This window comes from Lutra lutra, chromosome 3 (assembly GCF_902655055.1).
Source record: "Lutra lutra chromosome 3, mLutLut1.2, whole genome shotgun sequence".
NCBI lineage: Eukaryota > Metazoa > Chordata > Mammalia > Carnivora > Mustelidae > Lutra > Lutra lutra.
In genome coordinates, this window is record NC_062280.1 from 40,298,169 (window position 1) to 40,325,137 (window position 26,969).

At 40.2% G+C, this 26,969-nt stretch overlaps 2 protein-coding genes and 1 non-coding gene across 5 annotated transcripts in view; all 3 read left to right on the forward strand.

The window, feature by feature from the left end:
• Nucleotides 1-26,969, forward strand: part of DIS3L2 (DIS3 like 3'-5' exoribonuclease 2) — a 355,877-nt gene that overhangs the window by 71,587 nt on the left and 257,321 nt on the right. For all 3 annotated transcript variants that reach the window (XM_047721343.1, XM_047721346.1, XM_047721345.1), the window contains exon 5: nucleotides 4,748-4,849. In XM_047721343.1, coding sequence (XP_047577299.1) covers nucleotides 4,748-4,849 — 102 coding nt within the window. The remainder of the gene's footprint in view (nucleotides 1-4,747; nucleotides 4,850-26,969) is intronic.
• LOC125095210 (ATP synthase F(0) complex subunit C2, mitochondrial-like) lies at nucleotides 1,887-2,540 on the forward strand. The gene has a single exon (XM_047721348.1). The coding sequence runs from the start codon at nucleotides 1,947-1,949 to the stop codon at nucleotides 2,382-2,384; it is 438 nt and encodes a 145-aa protein (XP_047577304.1). The 5' UTR covers nucleotides 1,887-1,946; the 3' UTR covers nucleotides 2,385-2,540.
• Nucleotides 23,380-23,601, forward strand: LOC125096503 (small nucleolar RNA U3). Its single transcript, XR_007126212.1, has one exon. It is a non-coding gene; the product is annotated as a small nucleolar RNA U3 (small nucleolar RNA).

Below are 26,969 nucleotides of genomic sequence, written 5' to 3' on the forward strand. Positions count from 1 at the left end.
GGTGGGTAGACCCTTTAATTTTGATATAGTGTCCTTCCTCATCCCTTGTTATGGTCTTTTGTTTAAAATCTAATTTAACTGATATAAGGATTGCCATACCAGCTTTCTTTTGATGTCCATTAGCATGATCAATTGTTTTCCACCCATCATATCAATGGGTCAGCTTTTTTATCCAATTTGAAACCCTGTGTCTTTTGATTAGGGCATTTAGCCCATTTACATTTAGGATAACTACTAAAAGATATATGAATTTAGTGCCATTCTATTGCCTATAAGGTGACTGTTACTGTATATCCTCTCTGTTCCTTTCTGGTCTGTGTTACTCGTGGGCTCTCTCTTCTTTTAGAGGACCCTTTTAATATTTCTTGCCAGGCTGGTTTGGCGATCACAAATTCTTTTAGTTTTTGTTTGTCCTGGAAGCTTTTTTATCACTCCTTCTATTTTGAATGACATCCTAGCTGGATAAAGTATCCTTGACTGCATATTTTTCTCATTTAGCACCCTGAATATATCATGCCAGTCTTTTCTGGCCTGCCAGGTCTCTGTGGATAGGTCTGCTGCCAGTCTAATGTTTCTACCCTTGCAGCTTATAGATCTCTTCTACCCGAGATGCTTTCAGGATTTTTTTTTTTTTTGTCTCTGAGATTTGTAAGTTTCACTACTATATATTGGGTGTTGACCTATTTTTATTGATTTTGAGGGGAGTTTTCTGTGCCTCTTGGATTTTGATGCCTGTTTCCTTCCCCAGATAGTGAAGTTCTCTGCTATAATTTGCTCCAGTATACCTTCTGCCCCCTCTCTCTTCTTATTTGGGATCCCAATTATTCTAATATTGTTTTGTCTTATGGTATCACTTATCTCTTAAATTCTCCCCTTATGATCCAGTAGTTATTCATCTCTCTTTTTCTCAGCTTCTTTATTCTCCATTGTTTGGTCTTCTATATCACTAATTCTCTCTTCTGTCTCATTTATCCTAGCAGTTAGAGCCTCCATTTTTTATTACACCTCATTAATAGCCTTTTAAATTTTGACTTGATTAGATTTTAGTTCTTTTATTTCTCCAGAAAGGGATCCTCTAGTGTCTTCTATGCTTTTTTCAAGCCCAGCTGGTATCTTTTTAATTGTTATTCTGAACTCTAGTTCCAACATGGTGAATTTTTCCATCTTGTCATTCTGTCCAGAGAAGAATAGATGAATAAGAGAACAAAATACTAAAATGGCAACAATGACCCCAGAGAAATTGACACTAAACAAATCAGAGGGGACCCAGAACTGGGAAAAAAAAAAAAAAGAAAGAGAATATAATCAGGCAGGTGGACAAAACAGAGCAATACATTGGATCCTGTATGTATTTTGGTCTGTTTGTTAGAAAACTAAATGCCAAAGTTGTAAAGAAAGAAAAACTTAAATATGTACAAAAATAAAATTAAATACAATGAAAGGATAGAATGTAATTGTAAAAATGAACATTAAAAGATTCCACCCCCCCACACAAAAGGAATATAAACAGACAGGTGAACAGAACAAAGCAATACTGTAAATCCTGAGTGTATTTTGGTTGGTTTGTTAGAAGAAACTACATCTTGAAACTGTAAAGAAAGAAAAACTTACATACATACAAAAATTAAATACATTGAGAGGATAGAATGTAACTGTAAAGATGGAAATGAAAGACTTTAACAATAATAACAAAAAAGAATATGATCAGACAGGTGAAAAGAATAGAGCCATACACTGGGTGTATTTTGGTCTGTTTATTAGAAGAAACTGTATCCCTAAATGAAATACACACACACACACACACACACACAAAACTAAAATTAAAAGATAGAATTTAACTGTAAAAATGAAAATTAAAAACCATTTTAAAAAAGAAGTTGACAGGCCCTCTCTGTCTCCTCGGCCCTGGGAGCAGCTCTCCTGCCGCAGCCCCTCATTCCCTGAAAATGTACGCCTGTGCAAAGTTCGTCTCCACCCCGTTCTTGGTCAGGAGCACCTCTCAGCTGTTGAGCCGATCACTGTCTGCAGTGGTGCTAAAACCACCCAAGACACTGACAGATGAGGCACCTTATAAGGGCCTCAGCATCTTGTCAGCCCCACGTCCCCTGACCTCACTTATTCCTAGCCGAAGCCTCCAAACCAGTGCCATTTCAAGGGACATCGATACAGCAGCCAAGTTCATTGGGGCTGGGGCTGCCACAGTAGGGGTGGCTGGCTCTGGGGCTGGAATTGGGACTGTGTTTGGGAGCCTCATCATTGGTTATGCCAGGAATCCCTCTCTGAAGCAACAGCTCTTCTCCTACGCCATTCTGGGCTTTGCCCTCTCGGAGGCCATGGGGCTCTTTTGCCTGATGGTGGCCTTTCTCATCCTCTTCTCCATGTGAAGGAGCCGTCTCCACCTCCCATAGGTCTTTCTCCCGTGTCTCGTCTGCCCTGTATAATCCTTTTCCTATACCTCTCCAGGCAGCCTGGGGAAAGTGGTTGGCTCAGGGTTTGACAGAGGGAAGACAAATAAATACTGTATTAATAAGAAAAAAAAATAAAAATAAATAAAAAAGAAGTTGACAAAATAAGAAATTCACTGAAAAAGGAAAGAGAGGATACCTGGGTGACTCAGTTGGTGGGGTGTCTGCCTTCGACTCATGATCCCACGGTCCTGGGATGGAGTCCTCCTTTGGGTTCCTTGCTCAGAGCCCCAGTTATTTCTAATAATACACTTCTCAGGGGGCCTGCTTCTCCCTCTGCCTCCCAATACCCCAGTTGTGCTTTCTCTCTCTCTCTCTCTCTCTCTCGTTCTGACAAATAAATAAAGTCTTTAAAAAAAAAGAAAGAGGGGCGCCTGGGTGGCTCAGTGGGTTAAAGCCGCTGCCTTCGGCTCAGGTCATGATCCCAGGTCCTGGGTTCGAGCCCCACATCGGGCTCTCTGCTCAGCAAGGAGCCTGCTTCCTCCTCTCTCTCTGCCTGCCTCTCTGCTTACTTGTGATTTCTCTCTGTCAAATAAATAAATAAAATCTTTAAAAAAAAAAAAAGAAAAAAAGAAAGAGAAAAAATTTAAAATTGAAAGACTAAAGAGTCTTGAGGAAAAAAGCATGAATTCTGTATACTATTTTCCCCATTGGAGCATTGGAGTTTTGCAGTTTTCTGTGATAGGTAAACTTGGCCTTAGTTGGTGTTCTTGCTGGTCTTCTGGGGGAGGGGCCTGTTATGCTGATTTTCAGGTGTCCTTACCCGGGCAGAATTGCACCAGCCTTGCCAGGGGAGGCAGGTTAATCTGCTCCAGATTGCCCTATGGTGGCTTTGTTCCCTGAAGGGTTTCCACCTAGCTTTAGAGGATGAGAATGAAAATGGCAGCGTCCCAATCTCCTGGAGCCAAAAGCTTGGGGGCCCCCCTCCTCACAGTGCCCACAGGGAAAAGCAGTCAGTCACTCCCGGGTCTCTGTCGGTACCCTCTGCTCACCCAGCCTGTGACTGAGCTTTTCTACCTCTGGCACATGACCCCCCCTTAGAGTCTCCAAACCCTGCAGACTGCTGCATCTCACAAACATGCTGCTCCACCTGGGGGTGGAAGGGGAATCTCCTGCTGGTTCTGTCACTTGCTGGTCCCCTGCTTCAGGAGGGGTCACCCAACTGTGCTGCGGTTCGGGGTTTATGGCAACACCAAGCTGAGAGCCCACTACTGGGCTTGGTGATTGCAGCCGGCTTCCCTGCTCTGATGCCTGGGAGCTCTGCTTCATTCAGGCGCCCCTGGTCTTTCTGTGACTCCAAGGATCCTGAGACCACACTGTCCCTAACCTGGGTTATTTGTAAGCATGTGATTGAGGACAAAGGTGTCCATGCCTTGTGTTCATGGTGGGGAGTTCACCCTGCTCCTCAGTCAGAGAGTGAAGGAGCGTGAGAATGCTTCATGAATCTCATGTCCTTTTCCTTTTCTTCTTTGCCTTCTACTTAGATCTCTATAAAAGTAACTGCAATTTGCTTTCTCTGTCATTTTCTCAGTGGGAGGATTATGATTTTGCTGGTTTCTTCCTTGGAGAACTCAAATCCTGGAGTTGGTTCTTGCTACTGTCCTTGCAGCTGGTTTTCTTAGGGAATTATATTTTGTTGTTCTGTTTTCTTGCAAACCTTCTAAATTTTACCCTTCTTTGATACTTAAAAAAAATTCAGTTAGTGTAAAAAAGGTATCATCATGCTTTATTTAAAACAAGGAAGGATAGGGGCACCTGGGTGGCTCAGTGGGTTAAAGCCTCTGCCTTCGGCTCAGGTCATGATCTCAAGGTCCTGGGATCGAGCCCCGCATCGGGCTCTCTGCTCAGTGGAGAGCCTGCTTCCTCCTCTCTCTCTCTCTCTCTCTCTGCCGGCCTCTGCCTACATGTGATCTCTGTCTGTCAAATAAATAAATAAAATCTTTAAAAAAAAAAAAAAAAACAAAAAACCAAGGAAGGATAACTTACTCCTTTCTCATTTCAGTTATGAAAGCATGTAGTCTCAGTTTTTTGCTTTATTTATTTTTGTTTGGTTTTGGCTTGACTGTAGGAGATCTTCTCTTATGTTTTTGAAATTTCTTTAACATTCTTTTAACCTGCTTTTATGTGTTCATCCCCGTTTCTATTAGTTCCAGAGACTGATTTCCCTCTTAGTGTTCTTGTTAAGCCCGTGGACAGATTGTAGAGTCTACAGTTTTTAAACTAAAGAAGTAATATTCGGTTCCAGGTCTTGGTAAGCTGACTATTTTCTCTCTCCAACCTAGGATGGTGATCGAGACATTTTTATCGATGGGGTTGTTGCTCGTAATAGAGCCTTGAATGGGGATCTGGTGGTCGTGAAGCTGCTTCCAGAAGAGCAATGGAAGGTGAGTTAAATTTTCCTTTTCTAATAATAACCTTCTCTCAGGGCCTTTTTATTCCATGGTGCATCTGTGAGACATCATAAACTGGAGCAGTCACGAACTCCTCAGGTCCTGTGGTTGCCTCAGAAGCAGGCCATGCAGTGCATGGAACTTAGAAGCATCTGCTGGGCAGACATCTAATGATTTGAGTTGTTCTCCTTGCTCCCTCCCTGTGATCTGTCTTCCCTGTCCTATGCATTGCATTGATTTCTGATAATTTTTAGGATAGAAGAAAAGCTTACAGGGTATATTCAAACTTCTGACATGTATTACTTTCCCACATTTAATGATGGGAGAACCGAAAAGACAAAGGCATGGGCATGGTGGCAGTCTTCACATGTTCTTGCTTCCTCTACGGGAAAACCTGGGCAACATGTACCTCTTTCTGTAGGTTCCACTTTGGTGATTGGGCTTCCCTTGGCAGACAAAAATAGACCCTCTCTTTTAATAAAACAGAGATCTGGTGGCAGAAGAAAATGTTTTTAACTGGAAAATATCCTGGGTTTCAGGCTCCATATATGTCTAGTCAATTGAAAAGAAAAATGTGGTTTTTAACTATTGTTTTAAATAAAGGTCAGGCACTAGAATGATTCATAGTAGCAGTTTCTTTGAATTGTCATGTAGAACTGGCAACTTGTGGGTCCAAATCTGGGTACTTCTTTATAGCATTTCTTCAGATCTTTTATTTTATTTGTCTCAGTTCACTGGTATTGAGGAATATGGTGTTGCCTTCAGTGAGAGGTAGGTACTGTAGGGATTAATAGAATGGGCTTTTAGGCTAGGCTCCTTGGGTTTGAATCCCATTTCTGCCACTCATCTGTATAACCGTGGGTGAATTATATAACCCCTCTGTGCCTCAAAGCCCTCATCTATAAAATGGGAATAATTATAGTACCTACTTCATGGGTTTGTCATGAAGATTAAATGAGAATACATGTAAAAATTGTGCCTGACCCATGGTAGCAGTTCAAGCAACATCAGTTTTTATTATTATCTTTTACAAAAATAGGAGAAATACTACCTTATTTCAGAGCTTTATCAAGACAAATTTGTTTTTATCTGATAGGGCTAGAGTCACTGACTTAGAATGGGCATTTGTAGGGTGTAGGTATGTTAATAATGATCAAGAGATATAGCTCTTGCCTTCATGGAGCTTTTAGTCTGATGGGGAGTGCAGGTAGGAAGAGACAGGTATTAATCACACACAGATTAAGGATAATTATGATTAATGCCGTGAAGTTAAGTGCAGAGTGTTTTATAAGAGTCAGTTATCCTAGTCCTGATCCCCCTGCCCATCCCCAGTTGCTGCCAGTTGTGATTATATCCTCCCTTGATTTCCCAAAAGCACAGCTAACAGTTGGTTCCAGGTCCTAGGAACGTAGATTGATTTAGGCCACTTCCTCTTTTCTGGAACACATCTAGCACAGTGTTAATGAGATCTAAGAAGACAAGAAGAGTGCATTAGGGCCTGGTCAGACTAAAGAAGTATTCCTAGAGATCATTTGAAGGAGTAAAGAGGCAGAATTAGAGTGAAGATGATCCATAAGGAACAAGAAAGATGGTGGTTTCCTTTGACTTAAGGAGTGAGAATGGGTAGAATAGAAAGAAATAGAAGAGTAATTAGCAAATTGGGTGAGTCTAGAGCTGACCAGAGCAGGTGTAAGGTGTTGACTTGTTGGAAATAATAGGAATGGAGAGCACATAGCAGAGCACCTGCGGTGCTCTGCAGAGGTAGATGAGGTTGATTCAAAGAGAGCAAGGCCAAGTTGCCCAGCATCCTTCCTACCTTGGCTGTGGCAAGGGATGGCTAAAAAACCAAACATATGAATAAATAAATTGGTTGAATTATTTTCTTTGTTTTTCACCTCATTTGTATTTTTAAAAGATTTTATTTATTTATTAGAGAGGGAGAGAATGAGAGAGAGAGCAGACCCTCTGCTGAGCAGGGAGCCCGGTACGGGACTCGGTATCGGGACTCCAGGATCATGACCCGAACTGAAGGCAGTTGCTTAACCAACTGAGCCACCCAGGCGCCCCCACCCCATTTGTATTTAAGACCAGCAAGCATAGCCTCTCCTGGTATTATCAGATGTACTCTTGCTTTGGACAGGAAGCCTGACAAGATGAGAGTAGTTTGGAGGTGAAGGTGTTATTGTCAAGTTATAGAAGGATAGCTTAGGACTTCAGCATTCTTCCGAGATCAGACGAGATCGGGCGCATTCAGGGTGGTATGGCCGTAGACGGACTTCAGCATTCTTATTTATGCCTTGGTGCCTTTGCTTCTAGACAAAAACCTACCTCCTTGAGATTCAACACAGCAGAGTTGTGTTTTTTCCCAGGAGGCCTATGTTCGTGATTTTGTAATTCCTAGGTCACTGGAGCTAGTTAGGCAGATAAGATTTTACTGAAATTCTTACAGTGTTCCCACAGTCCGTATAGGCAGGCTACATTAACACAGCTTGTTGTTTTTCTGGTGTACAGTTAATATCTAAAGGCAGAAGAGATTAAGGGCCACATGGGAGTTTTAAGCCCAGGAGTGACATGGTGTTATTTAGCCAAAATCACTCTGGCTGCTATTAGGAGAATGGAATGTAGTGGGGGCAATATGTGTTGGCATGGCCAGTTAGGAGACATATACTGGGTCATGACAGTAAAGATGGAGAGAGGTAGGGATACATTTTGAAAGTAGAGCTGATGGGACTTGAAGATGGATTTGAGGAGTAGGATGAGTAAAAGAGGGGGGAAACAAGGATTAAATTCTGGTTTAAGCAAAAGAGGTGAGTATGATGTCATTAATTAAAATGAGGAATAGTTAGGGACAAGCATGTTTGGGTGTAAAAATTGTGAGTTCTGCTTGGCCATGTTAAGTTTTAATTTCTTTTCAGACATGTTAATGGAGATGTTGAGAATGTATGGAGGCGTAGATGGCTCATTACTCATAAATTCTACTAAACATTTAAGAAAGAAATAATCCTGAGTCTACGCAGACGATTTCAGAAAATGCAAGAGGAAGAAATCTTTTTTTTTCTTAATAAGAATTGTTATAATTTAATCTCTTAACAACTTTCCTATATAACAATACAAGAACTCTTTTTCAACTTATCCTATGAAGGCAGCATTGCCTTAATATCAAAACTAGGAAAAGACAGTATAAGAGAAGAAAGCTATAGACCAGTACTCCTCACAAGCATAGTTGAAAAAGTCCTTAACAAAATATTAGCAGATAGAATCCAATAACCTATTATATTAAAAGGGTAACACAACATGAGCAAATGGGTTTTATCACAGGAATGCAAAGTTGGTTTAATATTTGAAAAGCAATTTGATGAAATTCACTGTATGAACAGATTAATAAACACCATATTTCAGTCAATGTCATCATTTTAATAGATGCAGAAAATACAATTGACAAAAGTCCACAACCATTCATAATAAAAACTCACAGCAAACTAGGAATAAAAGATTATTTCCTCAGGCTGGCAAAAGAACACTTAGGAGATACTTAAAACTAACACCATTCTTCGTAAGGTAAAAGACTAAATGCTTTTCCTCCAGTATTGGGAATGAGGTAAGAATGTCCCTTCTCATCCCTTTTATTCAACACTGTATTGGCTATTTATAGCCAGTACAGTAAAGAATAGAAAAAAAGCATTCAGATTGAAAAGGAAGAAGTAAAACTCTCTTTATTCTCAGATGATATGATTTTCTACCTATAAAATCCTAAGGAATTGACAAAAAGCTGCTAGAACTAGTAATGATATTATCAAGGTTGAAGGACAGAAATTTGATATTAAAAAAATCAATTTTACTTCTACATATTAGCAATGGGAAATTAGAAATTAAAAAATTTATTGAAGTATCTGTTTAATAGGATCAAAATTATGATATACTTAATTTTGACCAATTACAAGACATGTATGCTAAAACTATGAACATCATTGGGAAAAATTATGTAAGACTTCAGTAAATGGTGAGAAATACCATGCTCTTGAATTAAAAGACTCAATATTGATAAGATGCCATTTCTATTCAGATTGATCTATAGATTAAGCACAATCCCAAAGAAAATCATAGCAGCCTTCTTCTTCTTCTTTTTTTTTTTTTAAAGATTTTATTTATTTACTTGACAGACAGAGATCACAAGTAGGCAGAGAGGCAGGCAGAGAGAGAGGAGGAAGCAGGCTCCCTGCTGAGCAGAGAGCCCGATGCGGTGCTCGATCCCAGTACCCTGGGATCACGACCTGAGCTGAAGGCAGAGCCTTTAACCCACTGAGCCACCTAGGTGCGCCCATAGCAGGCTTCTTTATAGAAATTAACAAACTGGATATAATATTTATATAGTTGTGCGGAGGGCCTAGGATAGCCAAAACAAAGAAGAACATAATTGGAGGCCGCTTATTACCTGATTTCAAGAATTACTATAAAGCTCTGGGAATCAAGACTGTGTGGTAATGTCAAGATAGACATATAGATCAATAGAGCAGAATAGAGGGGCACCTGGGTGGCTCAGTGGGTTAAAGCCTCTGCCTTCAGCTCAGGTCATGATTCCAGGGTCCTGGGATCGAGCCCCACATCTGGCTCTCTGCTCAGCGGGGAGCCTGCTTCCCCCTCCTCTCTCTGCCTGCCTCTCTGCCTACGTGTGATCTGTCTGTCAAGTAAATAAATAAAAATAAAAAAAAAATAGAGCAGAATAGAGAGTCTTGAAATAGACCTATACCTATATGATTAATTGATTTTCTACAAAGGTCAAGGTAATTAAGTATAGAAAGGATCTCTTTTCAACAAATATGCTATTACAATTGTGTAGCCATATAAAAAATAGTGAACTTGACCCTTACCTTGTACCATTTGCAGAAATTAACTTGAAATGGATTGTAGATGTAAATGTTTGTGTAAAAAGCACGAACTTTCTGTAAGAGGGGAAATTTTTAGTGATCTTAGATTTGACAAATTTTTCTTAAATATGAAACATTAAAAAAATCAATAAATTTGACAATCAAAATTGCAAACTTTTGCTCTTCAGTAAACACTGTTATAAAAAGGCAAGCCACAGACTAGGAGAGAATATTTATAAAACATTTATCTGATCTACCAAAGACTTTTATCTAGACTGTAAAGAACACTTTTAAGTCAGTAACAGACAACTATTTAAACTGTATTAAGGATTTGAAGAGCTACTTTACTAAATAAGATATAGGGATAGCAAATAAGCATAGGAAAAGATGCTTGACATAATCAGTCATTAAGAAAATACAAATTAAGGGGTGCCTGGATGGCTCAGTCATTAAGCATCTACGTTGGGCTCAGGTCATGATCTCAGGGTCCTGGGATCGAGCCCCACATCGGGCTCTCTGCTCAGTGGGGAGCCTGCTTCCCCCTCTCTCTCTGCCTGCCTCTCTGCCTACTTGTGATCTCTCTCTCTCTGTCAAATAAATAAATAAAACTTAAAAAAAAAGAAAATACAAATAATACAAATTAAAAGCACAAGGTAGAACTATAAAACTGCTAGAATGGTGAACGTTAAAATGATTGACCAAAACCAGTGTTGAGAAGGATATGGAACAACTGGAACCCTCATACACAGCTGGTGGGACTAAAAATTGATATAGTCACTTTGGAACACAGTTTTGCAGTTTCTTAAAAAGTTAAGCACATACCTTACCATGATCCAGCCATTCCATTCCTGGATATTTACCTTAGGGAAATGAAGGCATTTGTCCTCATAAAGGTTTGTATATGCATTCATAGCTGCTTTTTTTTGAATAGCCCCAAACTGGAAATAGCCCAAATGTCCATCAGCATGAAAACCAATTTTGCTATACCTATTCAACAAATACAACTCAGCAGTTAAAAAAGAAAAATCAATGGACTGCTGATACATACAACAACATGGATGAATCTCAGAATAAATTATGATGGATGAAAGAAACTAAGCAAAAAAGAATACACTCTGTATAATTCCATTTATATAAAACTCTAGAAAATGCAGACTAATTTGTATGGACAAAAGGCAGATCATTGGTTGCCTGGGGCAGGAGCAGGAGAGATGGATTACCAAGGGGCCCCAAAGCAGCTTTGAGGGTGATGGGCATGTTCATGATCTTGATGGATAGTTTCATAATTGTGTATGTAAGTCATGACTAATCAGTTTGTGCACTTTAAATGTATGCAGTTTACTGTATGTCAGTAAAGTCATAAAAATGACTGAAAATGAAGAAACAAGCAAAACAAGATGTTTGGACAAATGAACCTAGCTCCAAGGAAAGATTGAAGCTAGAGATGTAAGTTTGGGAGTCATCAGCATGTGTGTGGTGTTAAAGTCATGCTAGTGGATGAGACCACTTAGAGAGTGTAGCTGAAGGCAAAAAGGCTGAGTATTGAGTTCTTGGGTAGGCCAGCATTTAGCGGTCAATCGAGGAGACTGTGGAGAGACCCGTGCTCCTGCCTCAGGGGGTGTGAACCATGCTGGTTAAATTTCATCTGTGTCTAATGCAGATGTCAATGAAATTGAAGACAGGAAAGAAAATGCTGGTTCTGTGATAAAGTCAATAAATTGATAAGCCTCTGGTACAACTAACAAAAATGTAAAGAGGCACAAGTCACCAATATCAGGAATGAAATAGCAGATATCACATATTGCAAACATTCAAAAGACAACTTCTGTGAAACAAAACAAAAATTTCCCAGCTGTGCCTGGTTTAGAGAAAAGGCGGATGCATTCTGAGGATGTAGAGGGGCAGAGGTCCAGTGAAATGGGTGTCAACAACCTCAGGCTTTCAGAATCCATGGGATCTGCTCAGATCTAGGAAGATGTATTTTGATCTAGTGGATACTGAGCCCCGTCTTTATTGATAACATCCTCTTGGGTGGGGATTGCTGTGGATACAGAGTGAGGCTTAGACTGGCAAGGAGGACCCTTTGAGTTGCTGGGAGTAGATGAGGGGAAGTGAAGCCCTCTTTAGCTTTCAGAAGATTTGGAATGTAGAGGCTGGCCGGGGCTCCTTGCTTATCCCTTTTCTGTGGAGCTCCTAAGGGTCTTCACAGTGACTGCCTGACAATTGCTTTTCATATGAGCAAGCCCATTAGGTATGTCCCTTAGGCCTCATTAGTTAGAGTAAGTATTTCACAGCTTCCCATTCTGAAGCGGGGAGACCTGTGACAGTTGTTGGTGACAGGGTCAAACTAGAGAGAAGAGAATATTCAGACTGTCCTCAAGCATCCCTGACATGTAGGATATAAACATCTCAAAGCATACTGGCCAATTGTATTACAGGTTTGTTAGTACAAAAGCATATTGTTATCAGAGGAATCTGTAGTCAATGGTGTGAGCGAATGTGAATTAATTGGATTATTCATCTTTGCTTCTTTATGCTTGTTGTGCTGCTCACCCCTCTTGGGTATGTAAACTACAGGGCCTTTGGGGTTTTAGAAAAAAACAACAATTCTTTTAGCTGTAGTAGTAAATAGTCAATTTCTTTCACAGCATGTTTTTTTGGCAAAACAGATAGCTGTGAAAGAATCAAGCTGTGAGGCAATCATAAACAATAATTTGCTCTTATATAACAATTTTAATTTCAGAATTCTTCCATGTTTGTAGCATATGTGTGTAGTTTTTATTACAGACATCTCAAGAAGGATGGTTGTGGGGCAAAAGATAGTTTCTTCACTTTGCCAGTTGGGACATTAAGTGACTTGTTTGAGAGCTTGGAGCTTTTGGCAGGACCAGGGAGTGGAACCCAGATCTCATGACTTTTAGCTTATGGCTCTTGTAGGGTTTATTTTTCCCTTGTCTGTGTGTGTGTGTGTGTGTGTGTGTGTACGTGTGCATTTTTTTAGGGAGAGGGTCTGTGGTTTTCCTCAGGTTTTCAAAGTGAGGGAGACATGTCCTCCAAAGGATTAGGCTGTTACACGAGTCCTGGGGATTCTGCCTAGAACTGTGCAGGATACCTACTGGCTTCTCATCCTCCTGCCAGCCTGTCCTGTGCTTGAAGCTGGAGGTACTGTCTGGAAAAGGTCCCAGCTTTGCTGTTAAGGAGCTTGTCGGCTGGCTGGGATGGGAATGGAAACAATTGTTGTATGGTTTGCACAATAGCAAGAGAAATACATGTTGTTATGGGAGCACCACACTCTGTGAGAACTGGGGACAATTTTCTAGAGGAGGTTATATTTGCAGTGAGGTTTGAAGGATGGTTTGGTTTTGTTTTAGGATGAGAATGCCTTGGGTTGAGAACAATTTGGCAAGAGAGGACTGTGGACATTTCCACTTTCAGGGAGGAATATGTGGGGTAAGGCTCTCTCTGCCATGTCATTGGCTGAGGGCTGCGGGCCCCTCTCCTGGCTCCCTGGATATTGGTAAAGAAAAGCAGTTCCCAAGCTCCTGCCCTCCAGGGAGACCAACAGCCTTGACCCCTTTTGCAGAATCCCACAGATACTGCTCTTCTCTGTAAATGCCCCTCCTTTGCAATTGATCTGATCTTCGTCCTGCCTCTTGTACTCGCTTTCTTTTTCCTTTTCTTTCCTTTGTCCCATCAAGTTCATTCATACTCATTAAAGAACCTTGTCCTTCATCTTTTATTAATTATAATAAGTTTATCCTGTTATTTTCCTTCTTTTAATACTCCAGGATAGTACATCACAAGTAAGCATATATTGACCCTGTGGATGCTGGATGATTGCTAACTTTTCAGTGCTTACTGTATACCAGGAACTGTATTTAGTGCCCCACACCATTTAGTCTGCTGTTGTCTCTCTCCCAGTTTTGTAAATGAGAAACTTGAGTCTTAGCTTACACATTTTACTTATTTAGGTAATATGTAAGTAGGGAATGGCAGAGTTGGGATTCAGATTCATTTCTTCTTATTTCATGATCTCACTGCTATTTGTTATTTCAGAGATCTAAAGAAGAGAGTTATTAAATCTATAGCTAGATATTGTCAAGTATCATAAAAATCAACATAGATCCAGGAAATTGTAATACATGCCTTAGCATTAGGTAGTATCTTGAGTTGCCTTCATGGGTAAAAAGGATGATTTTACCAATTGAAATGACCAAAGGCCTAGTATTAATTCTTAGAAAACAGACAACTTAGGAAAAATTAACTAGAGTTCTAGTGGGTTTTTTTGTTTTGTTTTGTTTTTATTTTTTTAAAGATTTTATTTATTTATTGTAGAGAACAGAGAATGAACCATCAGTGAGGAGAGGGAGGGGGAGAAGCAGACTCCCTGCTCAGCAGGGAGCCTGATGCGGGGCTCCATCCCGGGACCCTGGGATCATGACTTGAGCTGAAGGCAGGTGCTTAACCAACTAAGCCACCCAGCTACCCCAGAATTCTAGTGGTTTTATCTTAAGACTAGACAAGTATGATAGCTTCTCAGGGCATTATGAAGGCAGGTGTTGGGAATGTGTTGTAACCTTACCAGACATCTGTTCGAGGTAGTGCATCAGATACTAGGAGAGCTGACCCAAGTATAAAGTTAAATCAAGAGCTACAGCTTGCTGAACAAGTGGTTACAGACCCAGCTATCATCCTGAGCCAGCAGTAGATCACAGATTCCTGGGGGCATGTGGCCCAGTTAGTCAGAAGGCAAGTGGGCAGTTGTCATGTAAGAGGTGAGTCCTTCTGGCGCTTTGGGACAGAGGCCTGAGTTCAGAGATATGGACTCTCTTATTGTAAACAGACTGGTAGAGGCAGCCACTGGGCTGGGAGTCGGGGATTGCCGAGCTAGGAGAATTGGCTAGAGTGGTACTGGGAGCAAGAACCAAAGCAGAAGACCAACCCTGGGAGCCAGAATTCTGGGCCTCTTTTTGGTTGTGCCAAGGGAGATTTGGGAGCCCAGAATTAAGTTCTGGTATCTTGGAGCTAGGAGGTGGGTTAAAAGCTAAGGCCTCCTATAGGAGGAGCCAAAGCTGTTTAAAATATTGCCTACCTTGCTTGATTGGGAACTAGGGTGAGCAGCTTAGTTGATGCGGCCATATTGAGTAACCCAGAGAAAATCAGAGTAAAGGAGAAAGACAGGAGCATATTAAAATGAGACTCAATTAGACCGTTCCACAGTGTGAAACAGAATCTGACTAGCTGAAGAGTCAGGGGTGGATTTCAAGTGAAATTCCTACTCGTTGTGTAAGGACCTATTCAGCAAGAGGCTTTCATTAAAGTTAAACTGTCCCTGCTCCCCTTCCCCCAGGGGATTTACTTGGAGACAAGTCCCAGAAACCAGCCTCAGGTAACAAAGCTCAAATACAGGCGTGGGTCTGGCCAGGTGGAGACATCCGATCAGTGGGGGTATGCATACTGTCTCCCTGGTTATCAAGGAGTATGGGCCCCGCCCTTTGGGAGCCTTTTGAGCGCCAATCCCAACCAAGGTGATAGGCTGGGTCAAATGTCTACTAGGATAAATTGTAACTCAGTTGGTCACCTAGCATCACTGTGGAGTTTCCTGTGTGTTACAATCTCATTGGCCACCTGTGCCTGGCCAGGCCCGACCACATGGCCTTTGCCCTTAAAAACTAGTCTGTGAAACAGAGAAGGGTTGCCCTCTTTTGTAAGAGGTGCGTCCCCGAACGTTTGGTTAGATTCTTGATGCTTGGCGTGAAATAAAGTTTTGCTTGACCTTCGCTTTATATCAGTCTCTCTCCTTTAATCACGGACCCATTATTGGGGCATAACAGTTGAAAATTTGCTTTGGGGGCGCCTGGGTGGCTCAGACGGTAAGTGTCTGCCTTTGGCACAGGTCATGATCCTGGGGTCTTGAGATCAAGACCTGCATCAGGCTCCCTGCTCGACAGGAAGCCTGCTTCTCCCTCTCCCACTCCCCCTGCTTGTGTTCCCTCTCTCGCTGTGTCTCTCTCTGTCAAATAAATAAATAAAATGTTCAAAAGAAAAAAAAAGGAAATTAGTTTCTATATATTTTTTTGTCTGAATACTTAAAATTATGGTAAGAAAGGCTGAAGTTGATTTGATATATTGATACCCACTGGGAACCTATAATGTTGTTCATTTATCCTCCAGATATCTGTTGAGTACTTCCATCAGACTGAGAAGATACAGTCGGAATAAACCAATTAAGCACTTTGTTAGCAAAGTCTAATTTCCTCTTGGGACAGGATTATTTCACTTAATTTACAACAGAGCAAAGTCTATACATGAATTAAGGAGGGTGGAGAAGTGGGGATAATTATTCTATATTTTCTAAAATGTCTATGATACAGTCACTAAGAAAACTTATTTTTATGCAAACTTATACTTCAGCAGAAGAATAATAGAAGCATGGATGGGTATTTTAGAAAAGATTGGCACAGAAAGAAATAACAAGTTTGAAAGAACAAAGGAAGTGTTAATAGGAGTTACTACTCTTGTTCTAAATTAAACAAACAAAAAAAAATCAAAGTGCACATTTAATCCCCAATTTTCAGGGGCTGTTCCAGACTTTCTTATGGTCACATGAAATTGGTCTCATACAGTAAATTGTTTCCTTTGACAACTAGCTTTTCCTTCAAGTGATTGTTTTAAAGTTTTGTCTTCCAAGTTCTTCTTTAAATATGCACCCATCATACTAGATTATATTTAATCCAATCTCTTATATAACCACTATCATTTTGGATTGTTCTCAATTCCAGTGGAATTAGGATTTCTTAGAACTGTTTGGTTTCTTGGCCCGTATGGCAGGCCTGAAAAAGACTTGGAAGGTACTTAATGATGGAAGGCAAGGTCTTTGAAGCCTCCACCCACAGGAGTATGGTAGGTAAGGTATATCTACTACCATGATCAGATTTTCCCCAAATTGTTATATACACAAGCCTATTTTTAACAATCATCTTTTCTTCTTCATTATTGCCAGCTCTGGGATCAAATATTTCAGGTTCTTGCCTGCTTTAAACATGCCTTCAGATCTCCATAATTCAAATTGAAATGTCTAAAATAAGGAATGTATCATTTAAGGATAGAGTAGCTTATTTGTGCTGGGAAACTCCCAATTAATATTTCAGGATTATTTGCTAGAAAACTAATTCAGTCCTTTGTAACTCCATGGAGATGGTTTTGTGAAATTCACCTTCATTGTACAGAATGAATTAATGTAGATAAAGGACTTAACAGCAATGCTGGCACATTTTAATTGCTTAAGAAATGTCACATACTATGATAATTCTTCCCTTAGTTCAGCTAAGAGCACGTAATAACTCACATTTACTATTCTCAGCTCTTGAATTTACCACTGATAACATTTATTCATAGTAGATATAAAATGTTGATGTAAAATGTTGGTGTGTCACTATGCATTCCTTTGAAGTGTCTAAATTGCTGGAAAGTTCTGTGGTAGCTAAGGTTATACTGTGGAGCAACATTTTTTTTTTCTTTTGCTCTTTGCCCATCAAGATCACCTAGGGCCTCACTTTTTATTATCTTCACCCCAGGGCCCAGGCTGAATGGAATAGCTGCCATCAGGAATGTTCCCCTTTTCTGTGGCAGAAGAAAACGGAGCCCTGGACATTTAAAATGTCTTTGCCCGGAAATGACTCCATCAGTTCTACTTACAGTCTTTGGCTAGAATGATTCACCTGGTCCTCCCCAACCTCAAGAGGGCCAAGAAGTGTCATCCTCCCAAGTGTCTGCAAGTAGGGATGGCAGGATATAGCTGGTGAATTGCCCTAATGACTATCCCACTGTATTAATTAGATTGCTCTTACATTGCGTTCTTAATAGCCTTGACGAGTATGTGCCATTGGTCATTAGGGACATCAGGCAACAGTTTCTGTATCACTTACTGCAAATTCATCCCCACTAATGAAAAAAGAATTCAGGAATAGCTGGAAGATCTAGGTGGTCTTTAAGATCACATTTAGTTATATAATTCTGGCTTGAAAGTAAAATATGCGATGCAAAGTAAATTTGTTCATCCTTGAATTAAGTTAATGGTACAGTTTTTGTTTGTGAAAGGCAAGGAAGTTAGGTTTTAAGGGAATGTACTGACATTTGGTAATATATATAAATTACCATTACTAGTAGTATTGTGAAATTATTGCTTGCTACTGCTGTTGTTAAATCTTTCAGTTTTTAGAAATTGCAAAAGGTATATCTTATCCCATGTTTTATAGAAACTAGTAATGATTTACGACATGTATATAACTATATTATAAATTTAGGCAACTAGGGAGAGGGACATGGTAGATTTGGAGTAGTACAGAGATTTTAGTGTTTTGGAGCTTAAAATGTAAGGTAGAATTTATTGTGGCAGGAGACCAGGCCAGGCTGGTAGATGGTGGTCGGGAGGGTAAGGGAGCTCATGTCCTGAAGTGTCTTCGTGCTGGTGAAGGAGTTCAGCTGTTGTCATCCAGGCACCAGGGAGCTTGAAGGAGGTTAAGAATGGGTGGTGAGTGATGCAAGAATAAAAGACCCAGGGTACCTGGGTGGCTCAGTTGGTTGAGCATCTTAGCTATTGGTCTCAGGAGTCATGAGTTCAAACTCTCCCTTGGGTCTGGAACCTACTTAGAAAAAAAAAAAGACCCAGAGATGACAGTTACAATTGTTTTTGATGTGAGAGAATCATGACCTAACTATATATTATCTTAGGTTGGGTTTCCCAGAGATGGGGCCTCTGGTGGAGTTTCTTGCTCACATGAATGTGTCTTTGTGAAAGATTTTTTAAATACCTAAGTTACTTAAAAATTTAATTAGTAGAATCACACATGGATCCAGAGTTAGCATTTGAGAATGTGTTACTGAGAATGAACTAGACCAATGCTGGATGCAGGTGCGTCTGGGTGGTAAGAGGGTGAAGTGGGAGCACAGCACACAGAACCGAGCGTGCAAACAGGGAGCTGCTCTGTGGAAGACCAGATCAGGTGTTAGCAGCACAGTGCACTAGGGACAGTTGGCCAGGAGCAGGGAGATGTCCCGATGGTGATTTTTTTTGGTAGTGTGTCCTAAAGTAGGAGTCAGCAAACTTCTATAAAAGCCAGATAGTGAATGTTTTAGGCTTTGCCGACCATGTTTCTGTTGCAACTTCTCAACTCTGTCTCCATAGTGTAAAAACAGCTATGTCCTGGTGAAACTTCATTTACAAAGATGGCTAGGTCTGGCTCATGAGCAATCGTTGGCAGACCCATGTTCTAGAGGCACGGTTAGACATCGTGAAGGCCGTCGCTGCCCCTGCCCTAGCAGAGCACTGTGGGCACCTCGGCTCAGGCCCCTTGCTCTCAGCCTAGCATCATGACAACTGTGTCTTCCTATTTTGACTCCAGGGCAGCAATTCAAGCTTTTAGTTCTTGAGGCTTTTGTTTTTAAGTCAGAAAATTCTAAAGAGTCTTTACCTTTGTGGGTTCTTGGAAGTTATTTGACTGGATTCTGTGGCTTTTTGTTGTTTTTTTTTTTTTTTTTTTTTAGTTATCCTCTTTAATGATCTGTGTGAATGCTGTTTGCTAGTAAGAGTTTATATGTGTTTGGCATAGTTAGAGTGCCTTTTTGATCAAGTTAGAAATCAATGTTGCAGATTAAGGTCTAAGTAATATTCTTGGAAGCAGGGGAAGGTGAATGCAGAACACTCTGGCCACCTTAATTGCAGCTATGGCTTTCTCTCCTTCCGTCTGCGTTACTCGGTTTCTCATCCAGTATTCCCGTGCTCTGCCCCTATGCTTCAGGCCTTTGTTGCCATTCACTCGAGCAGTGGGTAGCATGGAGTTGGCGCTTGCAGTGATCAGAGAGAAGATAAGTGGTTCTCCACTCAGTCCTTTTTAGTGTCAAACTAGGCCCATTTGTCATTGGAAAAATTGTCCGGGGTACGGGTTGTGGTAGAGGAGGACAGTAGTAGGTCAGATAAAGGTCTGTGCTTGAGGCAGGTGACAAAGATCAGTTCAAAGGGAGGAGTGTAAGGCTTTAAGTGGGAAGTGAGCTGATGGTCAGGAACCAAGGAGATTTCTCATGGGTTAGAAACACAGAACAAATGATTGAGGTAAATGGTTTCGAATATGGTCTGTCAGCAAGGGTGGGCTCCTTCACTCATGCTACGCCCCGTGAAGGCGCTGTTGAGTGCTTACTATGAACCTTGGGAACATGGTATGAAATAAGATAGGCAGGATCTGGTTCTAAACCAGAGTGTAGAAAGAGACTTTAGTGACTATTTTATCAGTTCTCCCAGAGGTGGTACTTCCAGAGTGCCATTCTAGATGCAGAGTAGGAAAGCTTACTCATTATGTACAGTGGGTGCCTTAGTGTGGAAGGGCTGGATTTTCTTTCTTTTTTTTTTTTTTAAAGATTTTATTTATTTGACAGAGAGAGATCACAAGCAGGCAGAGAGACAGGCAGAGAGAGAGGAGTAAGCAGGCTCCCCGCCGAGCAGAGAGCCCGATGCGGGGCTCGATCCCAGGACCCTGAGATCATGACCTGAGCCGAAGGCAGCGGCTTAACCCACTGAGCCACCCAGGCGCCCCAGGGCTGGATTTTCTTGAGGAGAAAAGCGTTCTGAGACAGCCAGCCTTGCAGCGCAGTGTGGAGTGTTGAGTGCAGTGGGCGAGTCCTGGAGTGCCGTGCGAGCGCACAGTACAGACACCCTGCCCGCCTGCCGAGGGTCACAGAATGCTTTCTGGAAATACATTTCTGGAGGAAATGAAGTCTGAATGTAAAGTGAGTTTGAACCAGAAGGCTTGATGGAGAGAGAGGAGAACCTGGCCTGCTCTCAATCCTAGAGGTTGTTTATTAGAGTGGGAATGGAGGCTATGAGGGGAAGGCACATGGCTGGAGTAAGTCTTTGTCAACCTCGCCAGAGGCTCCTGCTCATTTGATGCTGGCTGAGACCAGTTGTAGAGTTGAAGACCCAGATCTTTCTGGGTGAAGCTAGGACGAACCTGGGAACTGTTGGAATCATTGGTCATTTCTTTTTCTGGAACCATTGGCGGAGTGAGGTCTCATTGTTTATAATTCCCTGTGATGGAGTATCTCCAGTCTGTAAGCACCATAGTCTCAGATCTTCTGGGATAAGATCTAGGTGGTTTTTGACAGTGAGGAACTTAAGCCTTGCAGGCTGGGTTTTTTGCCTTTCAGGACATTCTTGGTGTTACATGTGGTATTCCTTCTGGATCCTTGCAACTTGAAGTGTGTTCTAGGTACCAGCAGCCCTGCAGAATCTCAGGCTGTTCCCTGAGACCTGCTGAATAACAATCTGCTTCTTTTTTCAGCTCCGTTTAAAATTCAATTATAATTAACATATAGTGCTGTGTTAGTTTCAGGTGTGTAATATAATGATTCAGAAATTTCGTACATTTCTCAGTGCTCATCCAGATACCGTACTCTTAATCCTCTTCCTCTGTTTCACACATCCTCTCACCCACCTTCCCTCTGGCAACCACCAGTGTGAAAAACCTGTCTCTTCACGAGATCCCCAAATGATTTGCATGAATGTTAAATTTTGAGAACCACTGATGGTGGCTAATTAACTCTTCTTTCTTTTAAAATAAAAACTACTTTGGCACTCTAGAGAGAGGATCTGTATATGGCATTACTCTGTTGTAGCTAGTCCTAGGGGAGAGTCGTGAGTGCAGTGTAGCAACTCGTTGGGTCTTTAGAGATTTGAAGTAATGATTTCCTTATTTTATTTTATTATATTTATTTAATTTCTTTTTAAGAAGAAAGGAGGGCTTCTTTTTTTTTTTTTAAGATTTTATTTATTTATTTGACAGAGAGATCACAGGTAGGCAGAGAGGCAGGCAGAGAGAGGGGGGCGGGGAACCAGGCTCCCCTCTGAGCAGAGAGCCCAATGCGGGGCTCGATCCCAGGACCCCGAGATCATGACCTGAGCCGAAGGCAGAGGCTTAACCTACTGAGCCACCCAGGTGGCCCATGATTTCCTTATTTTAGCAGAATCAGACTCTGGTTACCTTCCCCCACCAACACACACACACACACATACACACACACACACACGCACCTCACTCTTCCCTTCTCTATTTAGTTAGAGCAAAATGAAGGACTGAGGGGTTATTCTTATAGGTATAGTTGGAAAAAACTTCTTAATTAGTTTATTGAAAAGAGACGGATTTCAATCCATATCATTAGCTTTTCATTTTATGTTAAGGTCAAATAATCATGTCATTTCCATTAGTCTCCAGTTTCATTAGTGCTTTTATGCATGTTTCTGTTTAATGCGTGTTTGTTGTGGGGTACGCTTTCTATTTCTTTTTTCCTAAACCACTGTTTGAGGCCTGCTTTTAGTAGTTCCCAACATGTTAAAGTCTTTTTGAAAAGTAAACCTATAGGATTTTGAAAAATTATTTCAGTGTTCAGAATTTTATATCTTGAAACAGTCCACAATATAAGCTTCCAATAATGTGAGCATTATTTTTTTCCCTTTTCCCCTGTGCTGTTGTAGTGTCATATGTTGTTGCATCAGATGAGATTGTATTTTATTTATTTATTTTTAAAGGATTTTATTAATTTATTAGAGAGAGAACCAGAGTGCAGAAGCAGGCGGAGGGGCAGAGGGAGAAGCAGACTCTGGGATCATGACCTGAGTGGAAGGCAGATGCTTAAGCAACTGAGCCACCCAGGTGCCCCACATCAGATGAGATTTTAAAGAAAAAGAAGAACATAGCTGGAAGGGTAAAGAGCTAGACGAAGCAAATATAAACAAAAGTAGTCTGAAACTGTTCAATGTCTATAATTGAGGTTTATTAAAAGGATATATTGTTTTTTAATAAGTAGGGTACCCACATTTAAAAAATGATTTATTATTTATCATTTAATTGGAATTATCTTTTCATTCTGACATTTACTTTGGTAAGAGGTTAGATTATGCCACAAATGATTAAATTAACGATTTTATTGAGATAAAATTCACATTTTAATCATTTTATTTTTAAAATCATTTTAAAGAGTGCAATCCAGTGATTTTAATATATTCACAATGTTATATAACCATCCCCACTATTTAATTCCAGAACATTTTCATCATCCCCTAAAGAAACCTTGTCCTCATTAAACATTTGCTCCCTATTCCCCTTCCCTCCCAGACTCTGGCAACCACTAGTCTTTCTGTCTCTGTAGATTATTCTGGACAGTTCATGTAAATGGAATCGTATAATATTTCCTCTTTTGTGTTTGGGTTCTAAGCATGTTTTCAAGATTCACCCATATTATAACATTTATCAAGTCTTCATCCTTTTATTTATTTATTTTTGTAACTAAATAATATACCACTGTACAAATGTACCACATTTTATCTTTTCATTAGTTGACGGACATTTGGGTTGCTCACACATTTTGGCTATTATGAATAATGCTGCCATGAGAGACACCTGACCTGGGTGGCTCAGTTAAGCATCTACCTTCAGCTCAGGTCATGATCCCAGGGTCCTGGGATCGAGGCTCGCATCAGGCTCCTTGCTCAGCAGGAAGCCTACTTCTCCCTCTCCCACTCCCACTCCCTTTGCTTGTGTTCCCTTTCTTGCTGTCTCTCTCCCTGTCAAATAAATAAATAAACTCTTAAAAAAAGATGTTGTATGTGGGAAGACTATGCTTTCAGGGATCATTTCTGTATTTGTATTTGTATTTGTTATTAGAGAAGTTTCTTTGAACATGTAGTGTATCTGAAAAAATGAGAATTAGGTGCAGCGGCGTCTCCTGAGTGTGATGCCGGCTTCTGGGAGTTGCTTCTGTAGCTGCCTTTGGCACTGATGCTCGTTCTTCTCTTCCTTTGGGAGGGTGAGAGGGAGGGGATGCTGTCAGAGTGGGAAAAAAGAAAAAATGTTGTGGGCACTTACTGAATTGGATATGCCCAAGTTGTTTTTGTTGCTGTTGTTGATGAAGGGTGTTTATTACTGTTATTGTTATTTTGCGATAGTATATTACTGAATGCAGTGTGGGAAGTACATTCCCTTCATTACCAAACACAAGTACTCTTCTTCTCTTAGCCATTTTGTGTCATTGTTCCCTGCTTTTCAAAGCGCCTCTATACAGTGAGTATACAATACTCATATTATGTGTATGTGGTTTAGTATTGTGAGCTTTTATTTACTATAAACATTGTCCTATTTTATTACCAAGATTTTTAGGCACAAGTTAATACATTGAGAAAGTGTCTAAATAAATTGTCACTTTTAAGTACTGCATAGTATTTCATTGAGTGAATGTTTTTTATTTTTAATAACTTCCCTATGTTATAGGACATTTAGTTGTTTGTATTTTTTGTTATCTAAATAATATTGTGAAGAACACCTTTAAATACATAACTTTTATTTTTTAGGATTGTTTCCTTAAGTTAAATTCTCTGAGTGCAATTTACTGGGTCAAAAGATGAGATAACTTTTCAGATTGTATCTGTGTATTGCCAGGTCATACCCATCGTTTAGTTAAATAACTGAAACCACACTCAAAAAGACTTTGCATTTATTTAAATTTTGCTTTTTATTTTCCATCCATCCTTTGACCTTGTTGATTCTTTGAACATTGGTTTAATCATCTTCAACGTTAGCTTTTTCTCCTATGTGTTCTTTCTGTGTTTGGCACATTGAGTTGGACCGGATTTCAGTTTTCTGGTGGATATTGAGGCATAAGGTTGAATCTGTACTTCGAAGTCAGGAACAGGGGTATATTTCTCTGAATGCAGATCTCTGTTTTGCGTACACTTGTCTTTTGTGTTTCTGTTCCTCTTCCTCTTTCTTTACAGTTAGATTTTTTGGATCCACTGCCTCTTTCTTGACAGTGGTCTAGATTCTGCAGTTTGGCTTCCAACCCACTATTCTACTAAAGTTGTTCTTTCCATGGTTATTGCTGATTTCCTATCCATTTTCATTGGTTACTTTCTTAGTTTTTGTTTTCCTTGAGCGTCTACAGTGATTTAAGACCATTGATTTCCATCCTCTTTGTAATAATGTCCCATTTGATCTGTGGCCCAATTCTGGTTCTCTCCTTGGTTTATTTTTTCTTAGTTGATTTCTCTCTTTCCTCCACCTTGTTGTAGACCTTTCCCAGTCTTTTGCCCTGAGCCATCTTTTCTTTCTTTATACACTTTTCACAGAGGCTTTTATGTACATTCAGAGTTTAAACTGGCACTTCTGTTTGGGTGATTTCCACCATCTGTTCATTTACCCAACATTTTTTCATTGGCCACTTTGTGCCTGGCAGTGGGCTGGGTCCCAGGGGAGCAAAATGAACACAATTTGCCCAAGATCAGATTTATAAACAGAGCAGCCATGGTGCTATCTGATATATTCCTTACAGGGATTTGAAGACAGATGCCAGAGCTCAGAGAAGGGGCAAAGACAGCTCTGCCTAAGGGAACTGGTGAACATTTCTTAAAATAGATGACATTTGAATTTCAGTTTGAAAGAAGAGTTTGCCAAATGAAAATTCAGAGGAGGGGAGAATATTTTAGGCAAAGGGACTATAAGCATGTATTCCTCCCAAGTTTCAGCTGGGGAGGACAAGAGTTTTGTTTTATTTATGTTTATCTTCATGGAATTTGAAAAAGAACATGGTCTTTTCAAGTCAGATTAGGGTCTACATTCTAGACCCTTTACTTAATGGCCCTGAGGCCCAGAAGCCTCATGTATAAATGAAAGTAAGTTTTTTTGGTAAGGATTAAAGAGCTACAATCACCCAAAATAGTGTCTGGCAAATAGGTACTTTTAAAATGTGAGTTCTTCTTTCAGTTTCTTGTCCTTGCATCTAGCAGCTGTAACTGACATGCAGCAGTTGGGGATAAATACTTGTTGAACAATTTCATCATTTCCAGACAACATAAGAAGAATGATCTTGTGATACAGAATTTTATGACTGAAGAACATGGGTGAATTTACTAAATTTAGTGGTTTTTCAAAGTAAAAATTTGTTTTCTTCAGAACTATAATTGGAAGAGAAAATACAGCATGGGATCAAGGCAGGTTTGCTGATGTTTGCACATGAGAGCTGGATATAATTCCCCGCCCCCAAAATCAAAGATGGACTGTGTTGGTTATAAATGTCTTCTCTAATGTTTCTTCATTAATATTTATAGTTGGTTCTTATTTGTTTCCATCTTAATTTCCTTTGGTGTAGAGAGTTAAGTAAGTATGGTTGTAGATTTTGATTGTTCCCGGATAGTCTGTTTTTTCCTAGAGGCTACAGATGCCATCCTCACCTACTTTTCAGTTAGTATTAGCTTAGACTAGAATTTTTTAGCTCTTTGTTCCCATTTGTATTTCTTCATGTAACATAAATGCCTTTTTGTGACCCGCCCTTTGCTCTCTCAGGCCACCTTCAGTGTACCCTTAGCTCAGGCACCGCAGAGGGAAGGTCTTTGAATAGGCACCATACGGCTGGCTGCATGTCTGCATTTTCTTCTCACACACATGGTTTCCTTTGCTTGCGGTTCTCTGCTTGTGTCTCTTTTTATCTCCCCTGCACAGGTTGAGGCCTTTCCTTTGTATCTCCAGAATTGTTACTCAAGGTTTCTGTTTTACTTAATTGAAAAACCTTCAGATGTTTCTCACCTGTAATATAGAGTCATTTATTACTATCTCTGTTCACATTCCAGTGGTATTTGATATTTTCTTCTGGGAATTATTTGTGTTGCTTCTTATGAATGATTCCCACTATTTGATGTTAAAAATGGCAACTAGCATTTATTGCGTATCTTTTGTGTGAGAGGCACACTTCTAGGGCCTTTGTAAATACTGCATATTGCTGGTGTAGATTACTTTGCAAGATGGACTGAACTGTAGTATTTCCTTTTCATTGTTCATGTACTCATTTCTAAACACAGGAGCATTTTGATATAATTCATGAGGGGGCAGTGTCTGGCAACAGTGGAAAAGTCAATCCCTAAATTGTAAAATTTTTGAATTTGGGTTTTTGTTCATACTTCTAACTTTCAATTCTCTTAAGGCTGTATGGAATTTAGGAAATATATTCATGTCAGTTTTATTATTATTTAAAAATAGTTTAAAATATGTATTTTTTTTACAGAAAATTAAAGCAAGAAGGTATTGATATGTCCGTTTTCTCTTAATTCATTGATTTGATGATTTATTTAACAAATATTATTTTGGACATCTGTGGCACACCAGATAAGGGAATAATATGTCACTGAATATAGCAAACAGTGTGGTGCCCTCATG

Excerpts from the sequence above, each read along its gene's own strand:
- LOC125095210 (XM_047721348.1), top strand. The coding sequence starts at position 1,947 with ATGTACGCCTGTGCAAAGTTCGTCTCCACCCCGTTCTTGGTCAGGAGC.